Genomic DNA, 24,987 nt, shown 5'->3' with positions numbered 1-24,987 from the left:
TATTGGAAAAATGAAGGGGGGTGGGGGGGAGGGGCAATTCTCTGTCTGCCACAGGGCACCAAAAAGTCTATTTACGGCTCTGAGTCATGCACATTAGATAACAGTATAAAATGCAAACATAATCTGACGACTAGACAGTAAAATATCTGCGTCTGCTCTCCAGACATTGAAATTAAATAACTGGTATAAGGATGAAGAGCTTGCACTTACCCTCAGTAACACAACCCCATAATCATACATCATCACAGGGTCTTTCAGTTCCCGAGCCCCCCTTTCATAGAACTTCACCGCAGCCTGGGGGTTGGAGGAGATTCCCTGCTGACCCCAGAAGAGCATCCGGCTGACCGCTTGCTGGGGAAAAGAGAGAGTGTCAGTGATCAGGGTGCAGAGAGAGCAGAGACATACATGTACACTGTCAGTAGCTCTCCCAGGCTGACCGCTTGCTGGGGAATAGAGAGAGTGTCGGTGATCAGGGTGCAGGGAGAGCAGAGATACATGTATACTGTCAGCAGCTCTCCCAGGCTGACCGCTTGCTGGGGAACAGAGAAAGTGTCAGTGATCAGGGTGCAGAGAGAGTAGAGATACATGTACACTGTCAGCAGCTCTCCCAGGCTGACCGCTTGCTGGGGAATAGAGAGAGTGTCGGTGATCAGGGTGCAGGGAGAGCAGAGATACATGTATACTGTCAGCAGCTCTCCCAGGCTGACCGCTTGCTGGGAAATAGAGAAAGTGTCAGTGATCAGGGTGCAGGGAGAGCGGAGATACATGTACACTGTCAGCAGCTTGAGAACAGAGAGAGTGTCGGTGATCAGGGTGCAGGGAGAGCGGAGATACACATGTACACTGTCAGCAGCTGTCGGCAGAGTGTCGGTGATCAGGGTGCCGGGAGAGCGGAGATACATGTACACTGTCAGCAGCTTGAGAACAGAGAGAGTGTCAGTGATCAGGGTGCAGGGAGAGCGGAGATACATGTACACTGTCATCAGCTGGGGAACAGAGAGAGTGTCAGTGATCAGGGTGCAGGGAGAGCGGAGATACACATGTACACTGTCAGCAGCTGTCGGCAGAGTGTCGGTGATCAGGGTGCCGGGAGAGCGGAGATACATGTACACTGTCAGCTGCTCTGCCAGGAAGTCTGAATTATGACCTCTCTGCTTATGAAGTGCTCATTTTGTGCTAAATAAACATCCTCCAAGTGTGCACCGCGCTGCCAAGTGTCCTATCACCATTAATCTTCCAGAATCTTCCACGCTCACCTGTGATCAGCGACACAGCTGCCAACGTCTGAGTACAGCTTCCGGGGACACGTTAGCTGCTGCAGATGGGAATATATACACACCACACACAGTGACATCACTATAACACACTGCTGCAGATGGGAATATACACACACCACACACAGCGACATCACTATAACACACTGCTGCAGATGGGAATATATACACACCACACACAGCGACATCACTATAACACACTGCTGCAGATGGGAATATACACACACCACACACAGCGACATCACTATAACACACTGCTGCAGATGGGAATATATACACACCACACACAGCGACATCACTGTAACACACTAGAGATGAGCGGGTTCGGTTTCTTTGAATCCGAACCCGCACGAACTTCACTTTTTTTTTCACGGGTCCGAGCGACTCGGATCTTCCCGCCTTGCTCGGTTAACCCGAGCGCGCCCGAACGTCATCATGACGCTGTCGGATTCTCGCGAGACTCGGATTCTATATAAGGAGCCGCGCGTCGCCGCCATTTTCACACGTGCATTGAGATTGATAGGGAGAGGACGTGGCTGGCGTCCTCTCCATTAGAATAGATTAGAAGAGAGAGAGAGAGAGAGAGATTGTGCAGACAGAGTTTACCACAGTGACCAGTGCAGTTGTTGTTAAGTTAACTTTTATTTAATATATCCGTTCTCTGCTATATCCGTTCTCTGCCTGAAAAAAACGATACACAGCAGTCACACAGTGTGACTCAGTCTGTGTGCACTCAGCTCAGCCCAGTGTGCTGCACATCAATGTATAAAAGCTTATAATAATTGTGGGGGAGACTGGGGAGCACTGCAGGTTGTTATAGCAGGAGCCAGGAGTACATAATATTATATTAATTTAAAATTAAACAGTGCACACTTTTGCTGCAGGAGTGCCACTGCCAGTGTGACTAGTGGTGACCAGTGCCTGACCACCAGTATAGTAGTATATTGTTGTATACTATCTCTTTATCAACCAGTCTATATTAGCAGCAGACACAGTACAGTGCGGTAGTTCACGGCTGTGGCTACCTCTGTGTCGGCAGTCGGCAGGCAGTCCGTCCATCCATAATTGTATTATAATATATACCACCTAACCGTGGTTTTTTTTTCATTCTTTATACCGTCATAGTGTCATACTAGTTGTTACGAGTATACTACTATCTCTTTATCAACCAGTGTACAGTGCGGTAGTTCACGGCTGTGGCTACCTCTGTGTCGGCAGTCGGCAGGCAGTCCGTCCATCCATAATTGTATTATAATATATACCACCTAACCGTGGTTTTTTTTTCATTCTTTATACCGTCATAGTGTCATACTAGTTGTTACGAGTATACTACTATCTCTTTATCAACCAGTGTACAGTGCGGTAGTTCACGGCTGTGGCTACCTCTGTGTCGGCAGTCGGCAGGCAGTCCGTCCATCCATAATTGTATTATAATATATACCACCTAACCGTGGTTTTTTTTTCATTCTTTATACCGTCATAGTCAGTCATACTAGTTGTTACGAGTATACTACTATCTCTTTATCAACCAGTGTACAGTGCGGTAGTTCACGGCTGTGGCTACCTCTGTGTCGGCACTCGGCAGGCAGTCCGTCCATCCATAATTGTATTACAATATATACCACCTAACCGTGGTTTTTTTATACCACCTAACCGTGGCAGTCCGTCCATAATTGTATACTAGTATCCAATCCATCCATCTCCATTGTTTACCTGAGGTGCCTTTTAGTTCTGCCTATAAAATATGGAGAACAAAAAAGTTGAGGTTCCAAAATTAGGGAAAGATCAAGATCCACTTCCACCTCGTGCTGAAGCTGCTGCCACTAGTCATGGCCGAGACGATGAAATGCCAGCAACGTCGTCTGCCAAGGCCGATGCCCAATGTCATAGTACAGAGCATGTCAAATCCAAAACACCAAATATCAGAAAAAAAAGGACTCCAAAACCTAAAATAAAATTGTCGGAGGAGAAGCGTAAACTTGCCAATATGCCATTTACCACACGGAGTGGCAAGGAACGGCTGAGGCCCTGGCCTATGTTCATGGCTAGTGGTTCAGCTTCACATGAGGATGGAAGCACTCAGCCTCTCGCTAGAAAACTGAAAAGACTCAAGCTGGCAAAAGCACCGCAAAGAACTGTGCGTTCTTTGAAATCCCAAATCCACAAGGAGAGTCCAATTGTGTCGGTTGCGATGCCTGACCTTCCCAACACTGGACGTGAAGAGCATGCGCCTTCCACTATTTGCATGCCCCCTGCAAGTGCTGGAAGGAGCACCCGCAGTCCAGTTCCTGATAGTCAGATTGAAGATGTCAGTGTTGAAGTACACCAGGATGAGGAGGATATGGGTGTTGCTGGCGCTGGGGAGGAAATTGACCAGAAGGATTCTGATGGTGAGGTGGTTTGTTTAAGTCAGGCACCCGGGGAGACACCTGTTGTCCGTGGGAGGAATATGGCCGTTGACATGCCAGGTGAAAATACCAAAAAAATCAGCTCTTCGGTGTGGAGGTATTTCACCAGAAATGCGGACAACAGGTGTCAAGCCGTGTGTTCCCTTTGTCAAGCTGTAATAAGTAGGGGTAAGGACGTTAACCACCTCGGAACATCCTCCCTTATACGTCACCTGCAGCGCATTCATAATAAGTCAGTGACAAGTCCAAAAACTTTGGGTGACAGCGGAAGCAGTCCACTGACCAGTAAATCCCTTCCTCTTGTAACCAAGCTCACGCAAACCACCCCACCAACTCCCTCAGTGTCAATTTCCTCCTTCCCCAGGAATGCCAATAGTCCTGCAGGCCATGTCACTGGCAAGTCTGACGAGTCCTCTCCTGCCTGGGATTCCTCCGATGCATCCTTGCGTGTAACGCCTACTGCTGCTGGCGCTGCTGTTGTTGCCGCTGGGAGTCGATGGTCATCCCAGAGGGGAAGTCGTAAGCCCACTTGTACTACTTCCAGTAAGCAATTGACTGTTCAACAGTCCTTTGCGAGGAAGATGAAATATCACAGCAGTCATCCTACTGCAAAGCGGATAACTGAGTCCTTGACAACTATGTTGGTGTTAGACGTGCGTCCGGTATCCGCCGTTAGTTCACAGGGAACTAGACAATTTATTGAGGCAGTGTGCCCCCGTTACCAAATACCATCTAGGTTCCACTTCTCTAGGCAGGCGATACCGAGAATGTACACGGACGTCAGAAAAAGACTCACCAGTGTCCTAAAAAATGCAGTTGTACCCAATGTCCACTTAACCACGGACATGTGGACAAGTGGAGCAGGGCAGGGTCAGGACTATATGACTGTGACAGCCCACTGGGTAGATGTATGGACTCCCGCCGCAAGAACAGCAGCGGCGGCACCAGTAGCAGCATCTCGCAAACGCCAACTCTTTCCTAGGCAGGCTACGCTTTGTATCACCGCTTTCCAGAATACGCACACAGCTGAAAACCTCTTACGGCAACTGAGGAAGATCATCGCGGAATGGCTTACCCCAATTGGACTCTCCTGTGGATTTGTGGCATCGGACAACGCCAGCAATATTGTGTGTGCATTAAATATGGGCAAATTCCAGCACGTCCCATGTTTTGCACATACCTTGAATTTGGTGGTGCAGAATTTTTTAAAAAACGACAGGGGCGTGCAAGAGATGCTGTCGGTGGCCAGAAAAATTGCGGGACACTTTCGGCGTACAGGCACCACGTACAGAAGACTGGAGCACCACCAAAAACTACTGAACCTGCCCTGCCATCATCTGAAGCAAGAAGTGGTAACGAGGTGGAATTCAACCCTCTATATGCTTCAGAGGTTGGAGGAGCAGCAAAAGGCCATTCAAGCCTATACAATTGAGCACGATATAGGAGATGGAATGCACCTGTCTCAAGTGCAGTGGAGAATGATTTCAACGTTGTGCAAGGTTCTGATGCCCTTTGAACTTGCCACACGTGAAGTCAGTTCAGACACTGCCAGCCTGAGTCAGGTCATTCCCCTCATCAGGCTTTTGCAGAAGAAGCTGGAGGCATTGAAGAAGAAGCTAACACGGAGCGATTCCGCTAGGCATGTGGGACTTGTGGATGCAGCCCTTAATTCGCTTAACAAGGATTCACGGGTGGTCAATCTGTTGAAATCAGAGCACTACATTTTGGCCACCGTGCTCGATCCTAGATTTAAAGCCTACCTTGGATCTCTCTTTCCGGCAGACACAGGTCTGCTGGGGTTGAAAGACCTGCTGGTGACAAAATTGTCAAGTCAAGCGGAACGCGACCTGTCAACATCTCCTCCTTCACATTCTCCCGCAACTGGGGGTGCGAGGAAAAGGCTCAGAATTCCGAGCCCACCCGCTGGCGGTGATGCAGGGCAGTCTGGAGCGACTGCTGATGCTGACATCTGGTCCGGACTGAAGGACCTGACAACGATTATGGACATGTCGTCTACTGTCACTGCATATGATTCTCTCAACATTGATAGAATGGTGGAGGATTATATGAGTGACCGCATCCAAGTAGGCACGTCACACAGTCCGTACTTATACTGGCAGGAAAAAGAGGCAATTTGGAGGCCCTTGCACAAACTGGCTTTATTCTACCTAAGTTGCCCTCCCACAAGTGTGTACTCCGAAAGAGTGTTTAGTGCCGCCGCTCACCTTGTCAGCAATCGGCGTACGAGGTTACATCCAGAAAATGTGGAGAAGATGATGTTCATTAAAATGAATTATAATCAATTCCTCCGTGGAGACATTGACCAGCAGCAATTGCCTCCACAAAGTACACAGGGAGCTGAGATGGTGGATTCCAGTGGGGACGAATTGATAATCTGTGAGGAGGGGGATGTACACGGTGATATATCGGAGGGTGAAGATGAGGTGGACATCTTGCCTCTGTAGAGCCAGTTTGTGCAAGGAGAGATTAATTGCTTCTTTTTTGGGGGGGGTCCAAACCAACCCGTCATATCAGTCACAGTCGTGTGGCAGACCCTGTCACTGAAATGATGGGTTGGTTAAAGTGTGCATGTCCTGTTTTGTTTATACAACATAAGGGTGGGTGGGAGGGCCCAAGGATAATTCCATCTTGCACCTCTTTTTTCTTTTCTTTTTCTTTGCATCATGTGCTGATTGGGGAGGGTTTTTTGGAAGGGACATCCTGCGTGACACTGCAGTGCCACTCCTAGATGGGCCCGGTGTTTGTGTCGGCCACTAGGGTCGCTAATCTTACTCACACAGCTACCTCATTGCGCCTCTTTTTTTCTTTGCGTCATGTGCTGTTTGGGGAGGGTTTTTTGGAAGGGACATCCTGCGTGACACTGCAGTGCCACTCCTAGATGGGCCCGGTGTTTGTGTCGGCCACTAGGGTCGCTAATCTTACTCACACAGTCAGCTACCTCATTGCGCCTCTTTTTTTCTTTGCGTCATGTGCTGTTTGGGGAGGGTTTTTTGGAAGGGCCATCCTGCGTGACACTGCAGTGCCACTCCTAGATGGGCCCGGTGTTTGTGTCGGCCACTAGGGTCGCTAATCTTACTCACACAGCTACCTCATTGCGCCTCTTTTTTTCTTTGCGTCATGTGCTGTTTGGGGAGGGTTTTTTGGAAGGGCCATCCTGCGTGACACTGCAGTGCCACTCCTAGATGGGCCCGGTGTTTGTGTCGGCCACTAGGGTCGCTAATCTTACTCACACAGCTACCTCATTGCGCCTCTTTTTTTCTTTGCGTCATGTGCTGTTTGGGGAGGGTTTTTTGGAAGGGACATCCTGCGTGACACTGCAGTGCCACTCCTAGATGGGCCCGGTGTTTGTGTCGGCCACTAGGGTCGCTTATCTTACTCACACAGCGACCTCGGTGCAAATTTTAGGACTAAAAATAATATTGTGAGGTGTGAGGTATTCAGAATAGACTGAAAATGAGTGTAAATTATGGTTTTTGAGGTTAATAATACTTTGGGATCAAAATGACCCCCAAATTCTATGATTTAAGCTGTTTTTTAGTGTTTTTGGAAAAAAACACCCGAATCCAAAACACACCCGAATCCGACAAAAATAATTCGGTGAGGTTTTGCCAAAACGCGTTCGAACCCAAAACACGGCCGCGGAACCGAACCCAAAACCAAAACACAAAACCCGAAAAATTTCAGGCGCTCATCTCTATAACACACTGCTGCAGATGGGAATATATACACACCACACACAGTGACATCACTATAACACACTGCTGCAGATGGGAATATACACACACCACACACAGCGACATCACTATAACACACTGCTGCAGATGGGAATATATACACACCACACACAGCGACATCACTATAACACACTGCTGCAGATGGGAATATACACACACCACACACAGCGACATCACTATAACACACTGCTGCAGATGGGAATATATACACACCACACACAGCGACATCACTGTAACACACTGCTGCAGATGGGAATATATACACACCACACACAGCGACATCACTGTAACACACTGCTGCAGATGGGAATATATACACACCACACACAGCGACATCACTATAACACACTGCTGCAGATGGGAATATATACACACCACACACAGCGACATCACTGTAACACACTGCTGCAGATGGGAATATATACACACCACACACAGCGACATCACTATAACACACTGCTGCAGATGGGAATATATACACACCACACACAGCGACATCACTATAACACACTGCTGCAGATGGGAATATATACACACCACACACAGCGACATCACTATAACACACTGCTGCAGATGGGAATATACACACACCACACATAGCGACATCACTGTAACACACTGCTGCAGATGGGAATATATACACACCACACACAGCGACATCACTGTAACACACTGCTGCAGATGGGAATATATACACACCACACACAGCGACATCACTGTAACACACTGCTGCAGATGGGAATATATACACAACACACACAGCGACATCACTATAACACACTGCTGCAGATGGGAATATATACACACCACACACAGCGACATCACTGTAACACACTGCTGCAGATGGGAATATATACACACCACACACAGCGACATCACTGTAACACACTGCTGCAGATGGGAATATATACACACCACACACAGCCACATCACTATAACACACTGCTGCAGATGGGAATATATACACACCACACACAGCCACATCACTGTAACACACTGCTGCAGATGGGAATATATACACACCACACACAGCGACATCACTGTAACACACTGCTGCAGATGGGAATATATACACACCACACACAGCGACATCACTATAACACACTGCTGCAGATGGGAATATATACACACCACACACAGCGACATCACTATAACACACTGCTGCAGATGGGAATATATACACACCACACACAGCCACATCACTATAACACACTGCTGCAGATGGGAATATATACACACCACACACAGCCACATCACTGTAACACACTGCTGCAGATGGGAATATATACACACCACACACAGCCACATCACTGTAACACTGCTGCAGATGGGAATATATACACACCACACACAGCGACATCACTGTAACACACTGCTGCAGATGGGAATATATACACACCACACACAGTGACATCACTATAACACACTGCTGCAGATGGGAATATATACACACCACACACAGTGACATCACTATAACACACTGCTGCAGATGGGAATATATACACACCACACACAGTGACATCACTATAACACACTGCTGCAGATGGGAATATATACACACCACACACAGCGACATCACTATAACACACTGCTGCAGATGGGAATATATACACACCACACACAGCGACATCACTGTAACACACTGCTGCAGATGGGAATATATACACACCACACACAGCGACATCACTATAACACACTGCTGCAGATGGGAATATATACACACCACACGCAGCGACATCACTATAACACACTGCTGCAGATGGGAATATATACACACACCACACACAGCGACATCACTATAACACACTGCTGCAGATGGGAATATATACACACCACACACACAGCGACATCACTGTAACACACTGCTGCAGATGGGAATATATACACACCACACACAGCGACATCACTATAACACACTGCTGCAGATGGGAATATATACACACCACACACAGTGACATCACTATAACACACTGCTGCAGATGGGAATATATACACACCACACACAGCGACATCACTGTAACACACTGCTGCAGATGGGAATATATACACACCACACACAGTGACATCACTATAACACACTGCTGCAGATGGGAATATATACACAACACACACAGCGACATCACTATAACATACTGCTGCAGATGGGAATATATACACACCACACACAGCGACATCACTGTAACACACTGCTGCAGATGGGAATATATACACACCACACACAGCGACATCACTGTAACACACTGCTGCAGATGGGAATATACACACACCACACACAGCGACATCACTGTAACACACTGCTGCAGATGGGAATATACACACACCACACACAGCGACATCACTATAACACACTGCTGCAGATGGGAATATATACACACCACACACAGCGACATCACTGTAACACACTGCTGCAGATGGGAATATATACACACCACACACAGCGACATCACTGTAACACACTGCTGCAGATGGGAATATATACACACCACACACAGCGACATCACTATAACACACTGCTGCAGATGGGAATATATACACAACACACACAGCGACATCACTATAACACACTGCTGCAGATGGGAATATATACAGACCACACACAGCGACATCACTATAACACACTGCTGCAGATGGGAATATATACACACCACACACAGCGACATCACTGTAACACACTGCTGCAGATGGGAATATATACACACCACACACAGCGACATCACTGTAACACACTGCTGCAGATGGGAATATATACACACCACACACAGCGACATCACTATAACACACTGCTGCAGATGGGAATATATACACAACACACACAGCGACATCACTATAACACACTGCTGCAGATGGGAATATATACACACCACACACAGCGACATCACTGTAACACACTGCTGCAGATGGGAATATATACACACCACACACAGCGACATCACTGTAACACACTGCTGCAGATGGGAATATATACACACCACACACAGCGACATCACTATAACACACTGCTGCAGATGGGAATATATACACACCACACACAGCGACATCACTATAACACACTGCTGCAGATGGGAATATATACACACCACACACAGCGACATCACTGTAACACACTGCTGCAGATGGCAATATATACACACCACACACAGCGACATCACTGTAACACACTGCTGCAGATGGGAATATATACACACCACACACAGCGACATCACTATAACACACTGCTGCAGATGGGAATATATACACACCACACACAGCGACATCACTATAACACACTGCTGCAGATGGGAATATATACACACCACACACAGCGACATCACTATAACACACTGCTGCAGATGGGAATATATACACACCACACACAGTGACATCACTATAACACACTGCTGCAGATGGGAATATATACACACCACACACAGCGACATCACTATAACACACTGCTGCAGATGGGAATATATACACACCACACACAGCGACATCACTGTAACACACTGCTGCAGATGGGAATATACACACACCACACACAGCGACATCACTATAACACACTGCTGCAGATGGGAATATACACACACCACACACAGCGACATCACTATAACACACTGCTGCAGATGGGAATATATACACACCACACACAGCGACATCACTGTAACACACTGCTGCAGATGGGAATATATACACACCACACACAGCGACATCACTATAACACACTGCTGCAGATGGGAATATATACACACCACACACAGCCACATCACTATAACACACTGCTGCAGATGGGAATATATACACAACACACACAGCGACATCACTATAACACACTGCTGCAGATGGGAATATATACAGACCACACACAGCGACATCACTGTAACACACTGCTGCAGATGGGAATATATACACACCACACACAGCGACATCACTGTAACACACTGCTGCAGATGGGAATATATACACACCACACACAGCGACATCACTGTAACACACTGCTGCAGATGGGAATATATACACACCACACACAGCGACATCACTATAACACACTGCTGCAGATGGGAATATATACACACCACACACAGCGACATCACTGTAACACACTGCTGCAGATGGGAATATATACACACCACACACAGCGACATCACTGTAACACACTGCTGCAGATGGGAATATATACACACCACACACAGCGACATCACTGTAACACACTGCTGCAGATGGGAATATATACACACCACACACAGCGACATCACTATAACACACTGCTGCAGATGGGAATATATACACACCACACACAGCGACATCACTATAACACACTGCTGCAGATGGGAATATATACACACCACACACAGCGACATCACTATAACACACTGCTGCAGATGGGAATATATACACACCACACACAGCGACATCACTATAACACACTGCTGCAGATGGGAATATATACACACCACACACAGCGACATCACTGTAACACACTGCTGCAGATGGGAATATACACACACCACACACAGCGACATCACTATAACACACTGCTGCAGATGGGAATATATACACACCACACACAGCGACATCACTATAACACACTGCTGCAGATGGGAATATATACACACCACACACAGCGACATCACTATAACACACTGCTGCAGATGGGAATATATACACAACACACAGCGACATCACTGTAACACACTGCTGCAGATGGGAATATATACACACCACACACAGCGACATCACTATAACACACTGCTGCAGATGGGAATATATACAGACCACACACAGCGACATCACTGTAACACACTGCTGCAGATGGGAATATATACACACCACACACAGCGACATCACTGTAACACACTGCTGCAGATGGGAATATATACACACCACACACAGCGACATCACTGTAACACACTGCTGCAGATGGGAATATATACACACCACACACAGCGACATCACTATAACACACTGCTGCAGATGGGAATATATACACACCACACACAGCGACATCACTATAACACACTGCTGCAGATGGGAATATATACACACCACACACAGCGACATCACTGTAACACACTGCTGCAGATGGGAATATATACACACCACACACAGCGACATCACTGTAACACACTGCTGCAGATGGGAATATATACACACCACACACAGCGACATCACTATAACACACTGCTGCAGATGGGAATATATACACACCACACACAGCGACATCACTATAACACACTGCTGCAGATGGGAATATATACACACCACACACAGCGACATCACTATAACACACTGCTGCAGATGGGAATATATACACACACCACACACAGCGACATCACTGTAACACACTGCTGCAGATGGGAATATATACACACCACACACAGTGACATCACTATAACACACTGCTGCAGATGGGAATATATACACACCACACACAGCGACATCACTATAACACACTGCTGCAGATGGGAATATATACACACCACACACAGCGACATCACTGTAACACACTGCTGCAGATGGGAATATATACACACCACACACAGCGACATCACTATAACACACTGCTGCAGATGGGAATATATACACAACACACACAGCGACATCACTATAACACACTGCTGCAGATGGGAATATATACAGACCACACACAGCGACATCACTGTAACACACTGCTGCAGATGGGAATATATACACACCACACACAGCGACATCACTGTAACACACTGCTGCAGATGGGAATATATACACACCACACACAGCGACATCACTGTAACACACTGCTGCAGATGGGAATATATACACACCACACACAGCGACATCACTATAACACACTGCTGCAGATGGGAATATATACACACTAGAGATGAGCGCCTGAAATTTTTCGGGTTTTGTGTTTTGGTTTTGGGTTCGGTTCCGCGGCCGTGTTTTGGGTTCGAACGCGTTTTGGCAAAACCTCACCGAATTATTTTTGTCGGATTCGGGTGTGTTTTGGATTCGGGTGTTTTTTTCCAAAAACACTAAAAAACAGCTTAAATCATAGAATTTGGGGGTCATTTTGATCCCAAAGTATTATTAACCTCAAAAACCATAATTTACACTCATTTTCAGTCTATTCTGAATACCTCACACCTCACAATATTATTTTTAGTCCTAAAATTTGCACCGAGGTCGCTGTGTGAGTAAGATAAGCGACCCTAGTGGCCGACACAAACACCGGGCCCATCTAGGAGTGGCACTGCAGTGTTACGCAGGATGTCCCTTCCAAAAAACCCTCCCCAAACAGCACATGACGCAAAGAAAAAAAGAGGCGCAATGAGGTAGCTGTGTGAGTAAGATTAGCGACCCTAGTGGCCGACACAAACACCGGGCCCATCTAGGAGTGGCACTGCAGTGTCACGCAGGATGGCCCTTCCAAAAAACCCTCCCCAAACAGCACATGACGCAAAGAAAAAAAGAGGCGCAATGAGGTAGCTGACTGTGTGAGTAAGATTAGCGACCCTAGTGGCCGACACAAACACCGGGCCCATCTAGGAGTGGCACTGCAGTGTCACGCAGGATGTCCCTTCCAAAAAACCCTCCCCAAACAGCACATGACGCAAAGAAAAAAAGAGGCGCAATGAGGTAGCTGTGTGAGTAAGATTAGCGACCCTAGTGGCCGACACAAACACCGGGCCCATCTAGGAGTGGCACTGCAGTGTCACGCAGGATGTCCCTTCCAAAAAACCCTCCCCAATCAGCACATGATGCAAAGAAAAAGAAAAGAAAAAAGAGGTGCAAGATGGAATTATCCTTGGGCCCTCCCACCCACCCTTATGTTGTATAAACAAAACAGGACATGCACACTTTAACCAACCCATCATTTCAGTGACAGGGTCTGCCACACGACTGTGACTGATATGACGGGTTGGTTTGGACCCCCCCCAAAAAAGAAGCAATTAATCTCTCCTTGCACAAACTGGCTCTACAGAGGCAAGATGTCCACCTCATCTTCACCCTCCGATATATCACCGTGTACATCCCCCTCCTCACAGATTATCAATTCGTCCCCACTGGAATCCACCATCTCAGCTCCCTGTGTACTTTGTGGAGGCAATTGCTGCTGGTCAATGTCTCCGCGGAGGAATTGATTATAATTCATTTTAATGAACATCATCTTCTCCACATTTTCTGGATGTAACCTCGTACGCCGATTGCTGACAAGGTGAGCGGCGGCACTAAACACTCTTTCGGAGTACACACTTGTGGGAGGGCAACTTAGGTAGAATAAAGCCAGTTTGTGCAAGGGCCTCCAAATTGCCTCTTTTTCCTGCCAGTATAAGTACGGACTGTGTGACGTGCCTACTTGGATGCGGTCACTCATATAATCCTCCACCATTCTATCAATGTTGAGAGAATCATATGCAGTGACAGTAGACGACATGTCCGTAATCGTTGTCAGGTCCTTCAGTCCGGACCAGATGTCAGCATCAGCAGTCGCTCCAGACTGCCCTGCATCACCGCCAGCGGGTGGGCTCGGAATTCTGAGCCTTTTCCTCGCACCCCCAGTTGCGGGAGAATGTGAAGGAGGAGATGTTGACAGGTCGCGTTCCGCTTGACTTGACAATTTTGTCACCAGCAGGTCTTTCAACCCCAGCAGACCTGTGTCTGCCGGAAAGAGAGATCCAAGGTAGGCTTTAAATCTAGGATCGAGCACGGTGGCCAAAATGTAGTGCTCTGATTTCAACAGATTGACCACCCGTGAATCCTTGTTAAGCGAATTAAGGGCTGCATCCACAAGTCCCACATGCCTAGCGGAATCGCTCCGTGTTAGCTCCTCCTTCAATGCCTCCAGCTTCTTCTGCAAAAGCCTGATGAGGGGAATGACCTGACTCAGGCTGGCAGTGTCTGAACTGACTTCACGTGTGGCAAGTTCAAAGGGCATCAGAACCTTGCACAACGTTGAAATCATTCTCCACTGCACTTGAGACAGGTGCATTCCACCTACTATATCGTGCTCAATTGTATAGGCTTGAATGGCCTTTTGCTGCTCCTCCAACCTCTGAAGCATATAGAGGGTTGAATTCCACCTCGTTACCACTTCTTGCTTCAGATGATGGCAGGGCAGGTTCAGTAGTTTTTGGTGGTGCTCCAGTTTTCTGTACGTGGTGCCTGTACGCCGAAAGTGTCCCGCAATTCTTCTGGCCACCGACAGCATCTCTTGCACGCCCCTGTCGTTTTTTAAAAAATTCTGCACCACCAAATTCAAGGTATGTGCAAAACATGGGACGTCCTGGAATTGGCCCAGATTTAATGCACACACAATATTGCTGGTGTTGTCCGATGCCACAAATCCACAGGAGAGTCCAATTGGGGTAAGCCATTCCGCGATGATCTTCCTCAGTTGCCGTAAGAGGTTTTCAGCTGTGTGCGTATTCTGGAAAGCGGTGATACAAAGCGTAGCCTGCCTAGGAAAGAGTTGGCGTTTGCGAGATGCTGCTACTGGTGCCGCCGCTGCTGTTCTTGCGGCGGGAGTCCATACATCTACCCAGTGGGCTGTCACAGTCATATAGTCCTGACCCTGCCCTGCTCCACTTGTCCACATGTCCGTGGTTAAGTGGACATTGGGTACAGCTGCATTTTTTAGGACACTGGTGACTCTTTTTCTGAGGTCTGTGTACATTTTCGGTATCGCCTGCCTAGAGAAATGGAACCTAGATGGTATTTGGTACCGGGGACACAGTACCTCCAACAAGTCTCTAGTTGGCTCTGCAGTAATGATGGATACCGGAACCACGTTTCTCACCACCCAGGATGCCAAGGCCTCAGTTATCCGCTTTGCAGTAGGATGACTGCTGTGATATTTCATCTTCCTCGCAAAGGACTGTTGAACAGTCAATTGCTTACTGGAAGTAGTACAAGTGGGCTTACGACTTCCCCTCTGGGATGACCATCGACTCCCAGCGGCAACAACAGCAGCGCCAGCAGCAGTAGGCGTTACACGCAAGGATGCATCGGAGGAATCCCAGGCAGGAGAGGACTCGTCAGACTTGCCAGTGACATGGCCTGCAGGACTATTGGCATTCCTGGGGAAGGAGGAAATTGACACTGAGGGAGTTGGTGGGGTGGTTTGCGTGAGCTTGGTTACAAGAGGAAGGGATTTACTGGTCAGTGGACTGCTTCCGCTGTCACCCAAAGTTTTTGAACTTGTCACTGACTTATTATGAATGCGCTGCAGGTGACGTATAAGGGAGGATGTTCCGAGGTGGTTAACGTCCTTACCCCTACTTATTACAGCTTGACAAAGGGAACACACGGCTTGACACCTGTTGTCCGCATTTCTGGTGAAATACCTCCACACCGAAGAGCTGATTTTTTTGGTATTTTCACCTGGCATGTCAACGGCCATATTCCTCCCACGGACAACAGGTGTCTCCCCGGGTGCCTGACTTAAACAAACCACCTCACCATCAGAATCCTTCTGGTCAATTTCCTCCCCAGCGCCAGCAACACCCATATCCTCCTCATCCTGGTGTACTTCAACACTGACATCTTCAATCTGACTATCAGGAACTGGACTGCGGGTGCTCCTTCCAGCACTTGCAGGGGGCATGCAAATAGTGGAAGGCGCATGCTCTTCACGTCCAGTGTTGGGAAGGTCAGGCATCGCAAACGACACAATTGGACTCTCCTTGTGGATTTGGGATTTCAAAGAACGCACAGTTCTTTGCGGTGCTTTTGCCAGCTTGAGTCTTTTCAGTTTTCTAGCGAGAGGCTGAGTGCTTCCATCCTCATGTGAAGCTGAACCACTAGCCATGAACATAGGCCAGGGCCTCAGCCGTTCCTTGCCACTCCGTGTGGTAAATGGCATATTGGCAAGTTTACGCTTCTCCTCCGACAATTTTATTTTAGGTTTTGGAGTCCTTTTTTTTCTGATATTTGGTGTTTTGGATTTGACATGCTCTGTACTATGACATTGGGCATCGGCCTTGGCAGACGACGTTGCTGGCATTTCATCGTCTCGGCCATGACTAGTGGCAGCAGCTTCAGCACGAGGTGGAAGTGGATCTTGATCTTTCCCTAATTTTGGAACCTCAACTTTTTTGTTCTCCATATTTTATAGGCAGAACTAAAAGGCACCTCAGGTAAACAATGGAGATGGATGGATTGGATACTAGTATACAATTATGGACGGACTGCCACGGTTAGGTGGTATAAAAAAACCACGGTTAGGTGGTATATATTGTAATACAATTATGGATGGACGGACTGCCTGCCGAGTGCCGACACAGAGGTAGCCACAGCCGTGAACTACCGCACTGTACACTGGTTGATAAAGAGATAGTAGTATACTCGTAACAACTAGTATGACTGACTATGACGGTATAAAGAATGAAAAAAAAACCACGGTTAGGTGGTATATATTGTAATACAATTATGGATGGACGGACTGCCTGCCGAGTTCCGACACAGAGGTAGCCACAGCCGTGAACTACCGCACTGTACACTGGTTGATAAAGAGATAGTAGTATACTCGTAACAACTAGTATGACTGACTATGACGGTATAAAGAATGAAAAAAAAACCACGGTTAGGTGGTATATATTATAATACAATTATGGATGGACGGACTGCCTGCCGACTGCCGACACAGAGGTAGCCACAGCCGTGAACTACCGCACTGTACACTGGTTGATAAAGAGATAGTAGTATACTCGTAACAACTAGTATGACTGACTATGACGGTATAAAGAATGAAAAAAAAACCACGGTTAGGTGGTATATATTGTAATACAATTATGGATGGACGGACTGCCTGCCGAGTTCCGACACAGAGGTAGCCACAGCCGTGAACTACCGCACTGTACACTGGTTGATAAAGAGATAGTAGTATACTCGTAACAACTAGTATGACTGACTATGACGGTATAAAGAATGAAAAAAAAACCACGGTTAGGTGGTATATATTATAATACAATTATGGATGGACGGACTGCCTGCCGACTGCCGACACAGAGGTAGCCACAGCCGTGAACTACCGCACTGTACACTGGTTGATAAAGAGATAGTAGTATACTCGTAACAACTAGTATGACACTATGACGGTATAAAGAATGAAAAAAAAACCACGGTTAGGTGGTATATATTATAATAATACAATTATGGATGGACGGACTGCCTGCCGAGTTCCGACACAGAGGTAGCCACAGCCGTGAACTACCGCACTGTACACTGGTTGATAAAGAGATAGTAGTATACTCGTAACAACTAGTATGACTGACTATGACGGTATAAAGAATGAAAAAAAAACCACGGTTAGGTGGTATATATTGTAATACAATTATGGATGGACGGACTGCCTGCCGAGTTCCGACACAGAGGTAGCCACAGCCGTGAACTACCGCACTGTACACTGGTTGATAAAGAGATAGTAGTATACTCGTAACAACTAGTATGACTGACTATGACGGTATAAAGAATGAAAAAAAAACCACGGTTAGGTGGTATATATTGTAATACAATTATGGATGGACGGACTGCCTGCCGAGTTCCGACACAGAGGTAGCCACAGCCGTGAACTACCGCACTGTACACTGGTTGATAAAGAGATAGTAGTATACTCGTAACAACTAGTATGACTGACTATGACGGTATAAAGAATGAAAAAAAAACCACGGTTAGGTGGTATATATTATAATACAATTATGGATGGACGGACTGCCTGCCGACTGCCGACACAGAGGTAGCCACAGCCGTGAACTACCGCACTGTACACTGGTTGATAAAGAGATAGTAGTATACTCGTAACAACTAGTATGACACTATGACGGTATAAAGAATGAAAAAAAAACCACGGTTAGGTGGTATATATTATAATACAATTATGGATGGACGGACTGCCTGCCGACTGCCGACACAGAGGTAGCCACAGCCGTGAACTACCGCACTGTACACTGGTTGATAAAGAGATAGTAGTATACTCGTAACAACTAGTATGACACTATGACGGTATAAAGAATGAAAAAAAAACCACGGTTAGGTGGTATATATTATAATACAATTATGGATGGACGGACTGCCTGCCGAGTGCCGACACAGAGGTAGCCACAGCCGTGAACTACCGCACTGTACACTGGTTGATAAAGAGATAGTAGTATACTCGTAACAACTAGTATGACTGACTATGACGGTATAAAGAATGAAAAAAAAAACACGGTTAGGTGGTATATATTATAATACAATTATGGATGGACGGACTGCCTGCCGACTGCCGACACAGAGGTAGCCACAGCCGTGAACTACCGCACTGTACACTGGTTGATAAAGAGATAGTAGTATACTCGTAACAACTAGTATGACACTATGACGGTATAAAGAATGAAAAAAAAACCACGGTTAGGTGGTATATATTATAATACAATTATGGATGGACGGACTGCCTGCCGACTGCCGACACAGAGGTAGCCACAGCCGTGAACTACCGCACTGTACACTGGTTGATAAAGAGATAGTAGTATACTCGTAACAACTAGTATGACACTATGACGGTATAAAGAATGAAAAAAAAACCACGGTTAGGTGGTATATATTATAATAATACAATTATGGATGGACGGACTGCCTGCCGACTGCCGACACAGAGGTAGCCACAGCCGTGAACTACCGCACTGTACACTGGTTGATAAAGAGATAGTAGTATACTCGTAACAACTAGTATGACTATGACGACGGTATAAAGAAAGAAAAAAAAATACCACGGTTAGGTGGTATATAATTATACAATTATGGATGGACGGACTGCCTGCCGAGTGCCGACTGCTGACACAGAGGTAGCCACAGCCGTGAACTACCGCACTGTACTGTGTCTGCTGCTAATATAGACTGGTTGATAAAGAGATAGTATACAATACATACAACAATATACTACTATACTGGTGGTCAGGCACTGGTCACCACTAGTCACACTGGCAGTGGCACTCCTGCAGCAAAAGTGTGCACTGTTTAATTTTAAATTAATATAATATTATGTACTCCTGGCTCCTGCTATAACAACCTGCAGTGCTCCCCAGTCTCCCCCACAATTATTATAAGCTTTTATACATTGATGTGCAGCACACTGGGCTGAGCTGAGTGCACACAGACTGAGTCACACTGTGTGACTGCTGTGTATCGTTTTTTTCAGGCAGAGAACGGATATAGCAGAGAACGGATATATTAAATAAAAGTTAACTTAACAACAACTGCACTGGTCACTGTGGTAAACTCTGTCTGCACAATCTCTCTCTCTCTCTCTCTCTTCTAATCTATTCTAATGGAGAGGACGCCAGCCACGTCCTCTCCCTATCAATCTCAATGCACGTGTGAAAATGGCGGCGACGCGCGGCTCCTTATATAGAATCCGAGTCTCGCGAGAATCCGACAGCGTCATGATGACGTTCGGGCGCGCTCGGGTTAACCGAGCAAGGCGGGAAGATCCGAGTCGCTCGGACCCGTGAAAAAAAAAGTGAAGTTCGTGCGGGTTCGGATTCAAAGAAACCGAACCCGCTCATCTCTAATACACACCACACACAGCGACATCACTATAACACACTGCTGCAGATGGGAATATATACACACCACACACAGCGACATCACTATAACACACTGCTGCAGATGGGAATATATACACACCACACACAGCGACATCACTATAACACACTTAGAGGCTGCTTTGCTGTGAGTTCTGTACTGTTTGGTGGCGTGTTACATTGTCCTCACGTATCGGAGGCTGTTATATGGTGTCACAGGGTGTGGCACGACCCAGTTTCTGGGAACGCAGGCCTCCCGCCGCGCCTTCCCCACCACCTCAATGCCGCCACCTGTCATTCAGGCAGTGGTATAGTGAAACTGCGGGTGATATCGCAATGCCCGTACTCTTCATGCACAGAATGGACCTTGCGCAGCCGCGGATTCTCGATGATCAGGACGCTGTACCTGTGTCTCACTCAGAATCGGGCCCCAGTGTGATGATTTTTGTACAATAAAAAATGGACTTTTTTCCTAGTTATTGCCCAGTCTGGAGCTGAGAACTGAGACCTGTGTTATCTTACAGTAAAGCACATTTCTAAATGAATATCAAAAACAAGTGGATGCAGGTTCTACCTTTACATGGGTGGTATACTTCTTTCTACACACAACTGTGATATACTGTATCCTTACTTAGGGTATATACCACTGTCCAAACACCTGGTGGTATATTTACAAAGATTCGTGTTTTGGCCGTTTTGAAGGGTGTTTGAACTCGAATGGTATCGGGTGCATTTTACTGCAACTTTTTGAATCCTGATACGATCATTCACTAAGCTTCCGAGTTTTGCACAATTGTTTTTTCCGATGTCGATGTGATTCGTAATATCAGGCAGTGTTTTACGGGAGTGATGAGTAAAACACTGCCTGACAAAACACAAGTAATCCCGGCCGGATCTGTGAGATCCGTGCAGGGCTTCATTGTGTACCTTAAAAAGTTGATTAAAGTCTTTAAAATTCTGAAAAAAATTGCGTGGGGTCCCCCCTCCTAATCATAACCAGCCTCGGGCTCTCTGAGCCGGTCCTGGTTGAAAAAATATGGGGGGGAAAATGACAGTGGTTCCCCCATATTTAATCAACCAGCACCGGGCTCTGCGCCTGGTCCTGCTTCCAAAAATACGGGGGACAAAAAGCGTAGGGGTCCCCCGTATTTTTGAAACCAGCACCGGGCTCCACTAGCCAGGTACATAATGCCACAGCTGGGGGACACTTTTATACTGGTCCCTGTGGCCCTGACATTACATACCCAACTAGTCACCCCTGGCCGGGGTACCCTGGAGGAGTGGGAACCCCTTAAATCAAGGGGTCCCCCCCCTCCAGCCACCGAAGGGCCAGGGGTGAAGCCCGAGGCTGCCCCCCCCCCCATCCAAGGGCGGCGGATGGGAGGCTGATAGCCTTGTGAAAAAATGTGAATATTGTTTTTAGTAGCAGTACTACAAGTCCCAGCAAGCCTCCCCCGCAAGCTGGTACTTGGAGAACCACAAGTATCAGCATGCGGTGGAAAACCGGGCCCGCTGGTACCTGTAGTACTACTACTAAAAAAATACCCCCCAAAAAACAGGACACACACACCGTGAAAGTATAAGTTTATTACATACATGCACACCTCCATACACACATACTTACCTATGTTCACACAAGGCTCGGTCCTCTTCTCCATGTAGAATCCTTGGGGTACCTGTGAAAAAAATTATACTCACATAATCCAGTGTAGAATCCGACCTTTGAATAATCCACATACTTGGCAAAAAAATAAAACGGAAACCCGACCACGCACTGAAAGGGGTCCCATGTTTACACATGGGACCCCTTTCCCCGACTGCCAGGACCCCCCCTGACTCCTGTCAAAGAGGGTCCCTTCAGCCAATCAGGGAGCGCCACGTCGTTGCACTCTCCTGATTGACTGTGTGCTCCTGTAGTGTCTGTCAGGCAGCACACGGCACAGACACAATGTAGCGCCTATGCGCTCCATTGTAGCCAATGGTGGGAACTTTGCGGTCAGCGGTTGACCAAAAGTAACCTCACCGCTGACCGCAAAGTTCCCACCATTGGCTACAATGGAGCGCATAGGCGCTACATTGTATCTGTGCCGTGTGCTGCCTGACAGACACTACAGGAGCACACAGCCAATCAGGAGAGTGCCACGACGTGGCGCTCCCTGACTGGCTGAAGGGACCCTCTTTGAAGGAGTCAGGGGGTGTCCTGGCAGTCGGGGAAAGGGGTCCCATGTGTAAACATGGGACCCCTTTCAGTGCGTGGTCGGGTTTCCGTTTTATTTTTTTGCCAAGTACGTGGATTATTCAAAGGTCGGATTCTACACTGGATTATGTGAGTATAATTTTTTTCACAGGTCCCCCAAGGATTCTACATGGAGAAGAGGACCGAGCCTCGTGGGAACATAGGTAAGTATGTATGTATGTATGGAGGTGTGCATGTATGTAATAAACATATACTTTCACGGTGTGTGTGTCCTGTTTTTTTGGGGGTATTTTTTTAGTAGTAGTACTACAGGTACCAGCGGGCCCGGTTTTCCACCGCATGCTGGTACTTGTGGTTCTCCAAGTACCAGCTTGCGGGGGAGGCTTGCTGGGACTTGTAGTACTGCTACTAAAAACAATATTCACCTTTTTTCACAAGGCTATCAGCCCCCCATCCGCCGCCCTTGGATGGGGGGGACAGCCTCGGGCTTCACCCCTGGCCCTTGGGTGGCTGGAGGGGGGGGACCCCTTGATTTAAGGGGTTCCCACTCCTCCAGGGTACCCCGGCCAGGGGTGACTAGTTGGGTATGTAATGCCAGGGCCGCAGGGACCAGTATTAAAGTGTCCCCCGGCTGTGGCATTATGTACCTGGCTAGTGGAGCCCGGTGCTGGTTTCAAAAATACGGGGGACCCCTACGCTTTTTGTCCCCCGTATTTTTGGAACCAGGACCAGGCGCAGAGCCCGGTGCTGGTTGATTAAATATGGGGGAACCCCTGTCATTTTTTCCCCCATATTTTTTCAACCAGGACCGGCTCAAAGAGCCGGAGGCTGGTTGTGCTTAGGAGGGGGGACCCCACGCAATTTTTTTCTCAGTTTTTACACTAAACAGACCCTTTCCCATAGATAACCATGCACAGATCTCACTGATCCGTGCATGGTTATCCAAACTCGACTGGAAAAAGCAGGTCTATTTTTTTTGCTGCTTTTTTTAACGAATCTAAAAAAAACAGACCCGCATTTGAGCACTCAGAAACTAACACCCAAATACGAATGAATAGTGAATGCCCGTATTGTATGAAATATCAGCCGCGTTTGACCGATGGTCTATTCCATTCGTATTTCGGAAGTTTGCAAATCAAACCATTACGAATAGTCCAAACACTGCCGAGATTGGTGCTTAGTGAATTCCCGGATTGGGACTTAGAAAAAAAAACACAAATCGGACAAACTCTAATTCTTAGTAAATATTGGCCCTGGTGTTCAGAACATGAGAAATACCTGGGCTGGTAACTAGATGTGTAACTCCTCCCACTATGCTCCCGTGGGAAGTACCTGAGCTGAGGTCACTCCCTGCCTGGCCGGCAACTAGATGTGTAGCCCCACCCACTACGCCACTGTGGGAAATACATGATCTGAGGTCACTCCCTGCCTGACTGGTAACTAGATGTGTAGCCCCTCCCACTACGCTCCCATGGGAAGTACCTGAGCTGTAGTCATTCCCTGTCTGACTGGTAACCAGATGTGTAGTCCCTCCCACTACGCCACCGTGGGCAGTACCTGAGCTGAGGTCACCCCGTGCCTGACTGGTAACTAGATGTGTAGCTCCTCCCACTATGCTCCCACGGGAAATACCTGAGCTGAGGTCACTCCCTGCCTGACCGATAACTAGATGTGTAGCACCCTCCCACTACGCCACCACGGGCAGTACCTGAGCTGAGGTCACTCCCTGCCTGGCCGGTAACTAGATGTGTAGCCCCTCCCACTACACCACCATGGGCAGTACCTGAGCGGAGGTCACTCCCTGCCTGGCCGGTAACTAGATGTTTAGCTCCTCCC

The 24,987-nt window shown here is 47.3% G+C and overlaps 1 protein-coding gene across 1 annotated transcript in view; it reads right to left on the bottom strand.

Moving 5' to 3' along the window:
- Nucleotides 1–24,987, bottom strand: part of LOC134993276 (protein sel-1 homolog 3-like) — a 161,582-nt gene that overhangs the window by 72,719 nt on the left and 63,876 nt on the right. The window contains exon 13 of the mRNA XM_063950860.1: nucleotides 211–351. Coding sequence (XP_063806930.1) covers nucleotides 211–351 — 141 coding nt within the window. The remainder of the gene's footprint in view (nucleotides 1–210; nucleotides 352–24,987) is intronic.

Source organism: Pseudophryne corroboree, chromosome 2 (assembly GCF_028390025.1).
Source record: "Pseudophryne corroboree isolate aPseCor3 chromosome 2, aPseCor3.hap2, whole genome shotgun sequence".
In the NCBI taxonomy this organism is placed as follows: domain Eukaryota; kingdom Metazoa; phylum Chordata; class Amphibia; order Anura; family Myobatrachidae; genus Pseudophryne; species Pseudophryne corroboree.
This window is presented reverse-complemented; position numbering and strand designations above follow the sequence as displayed.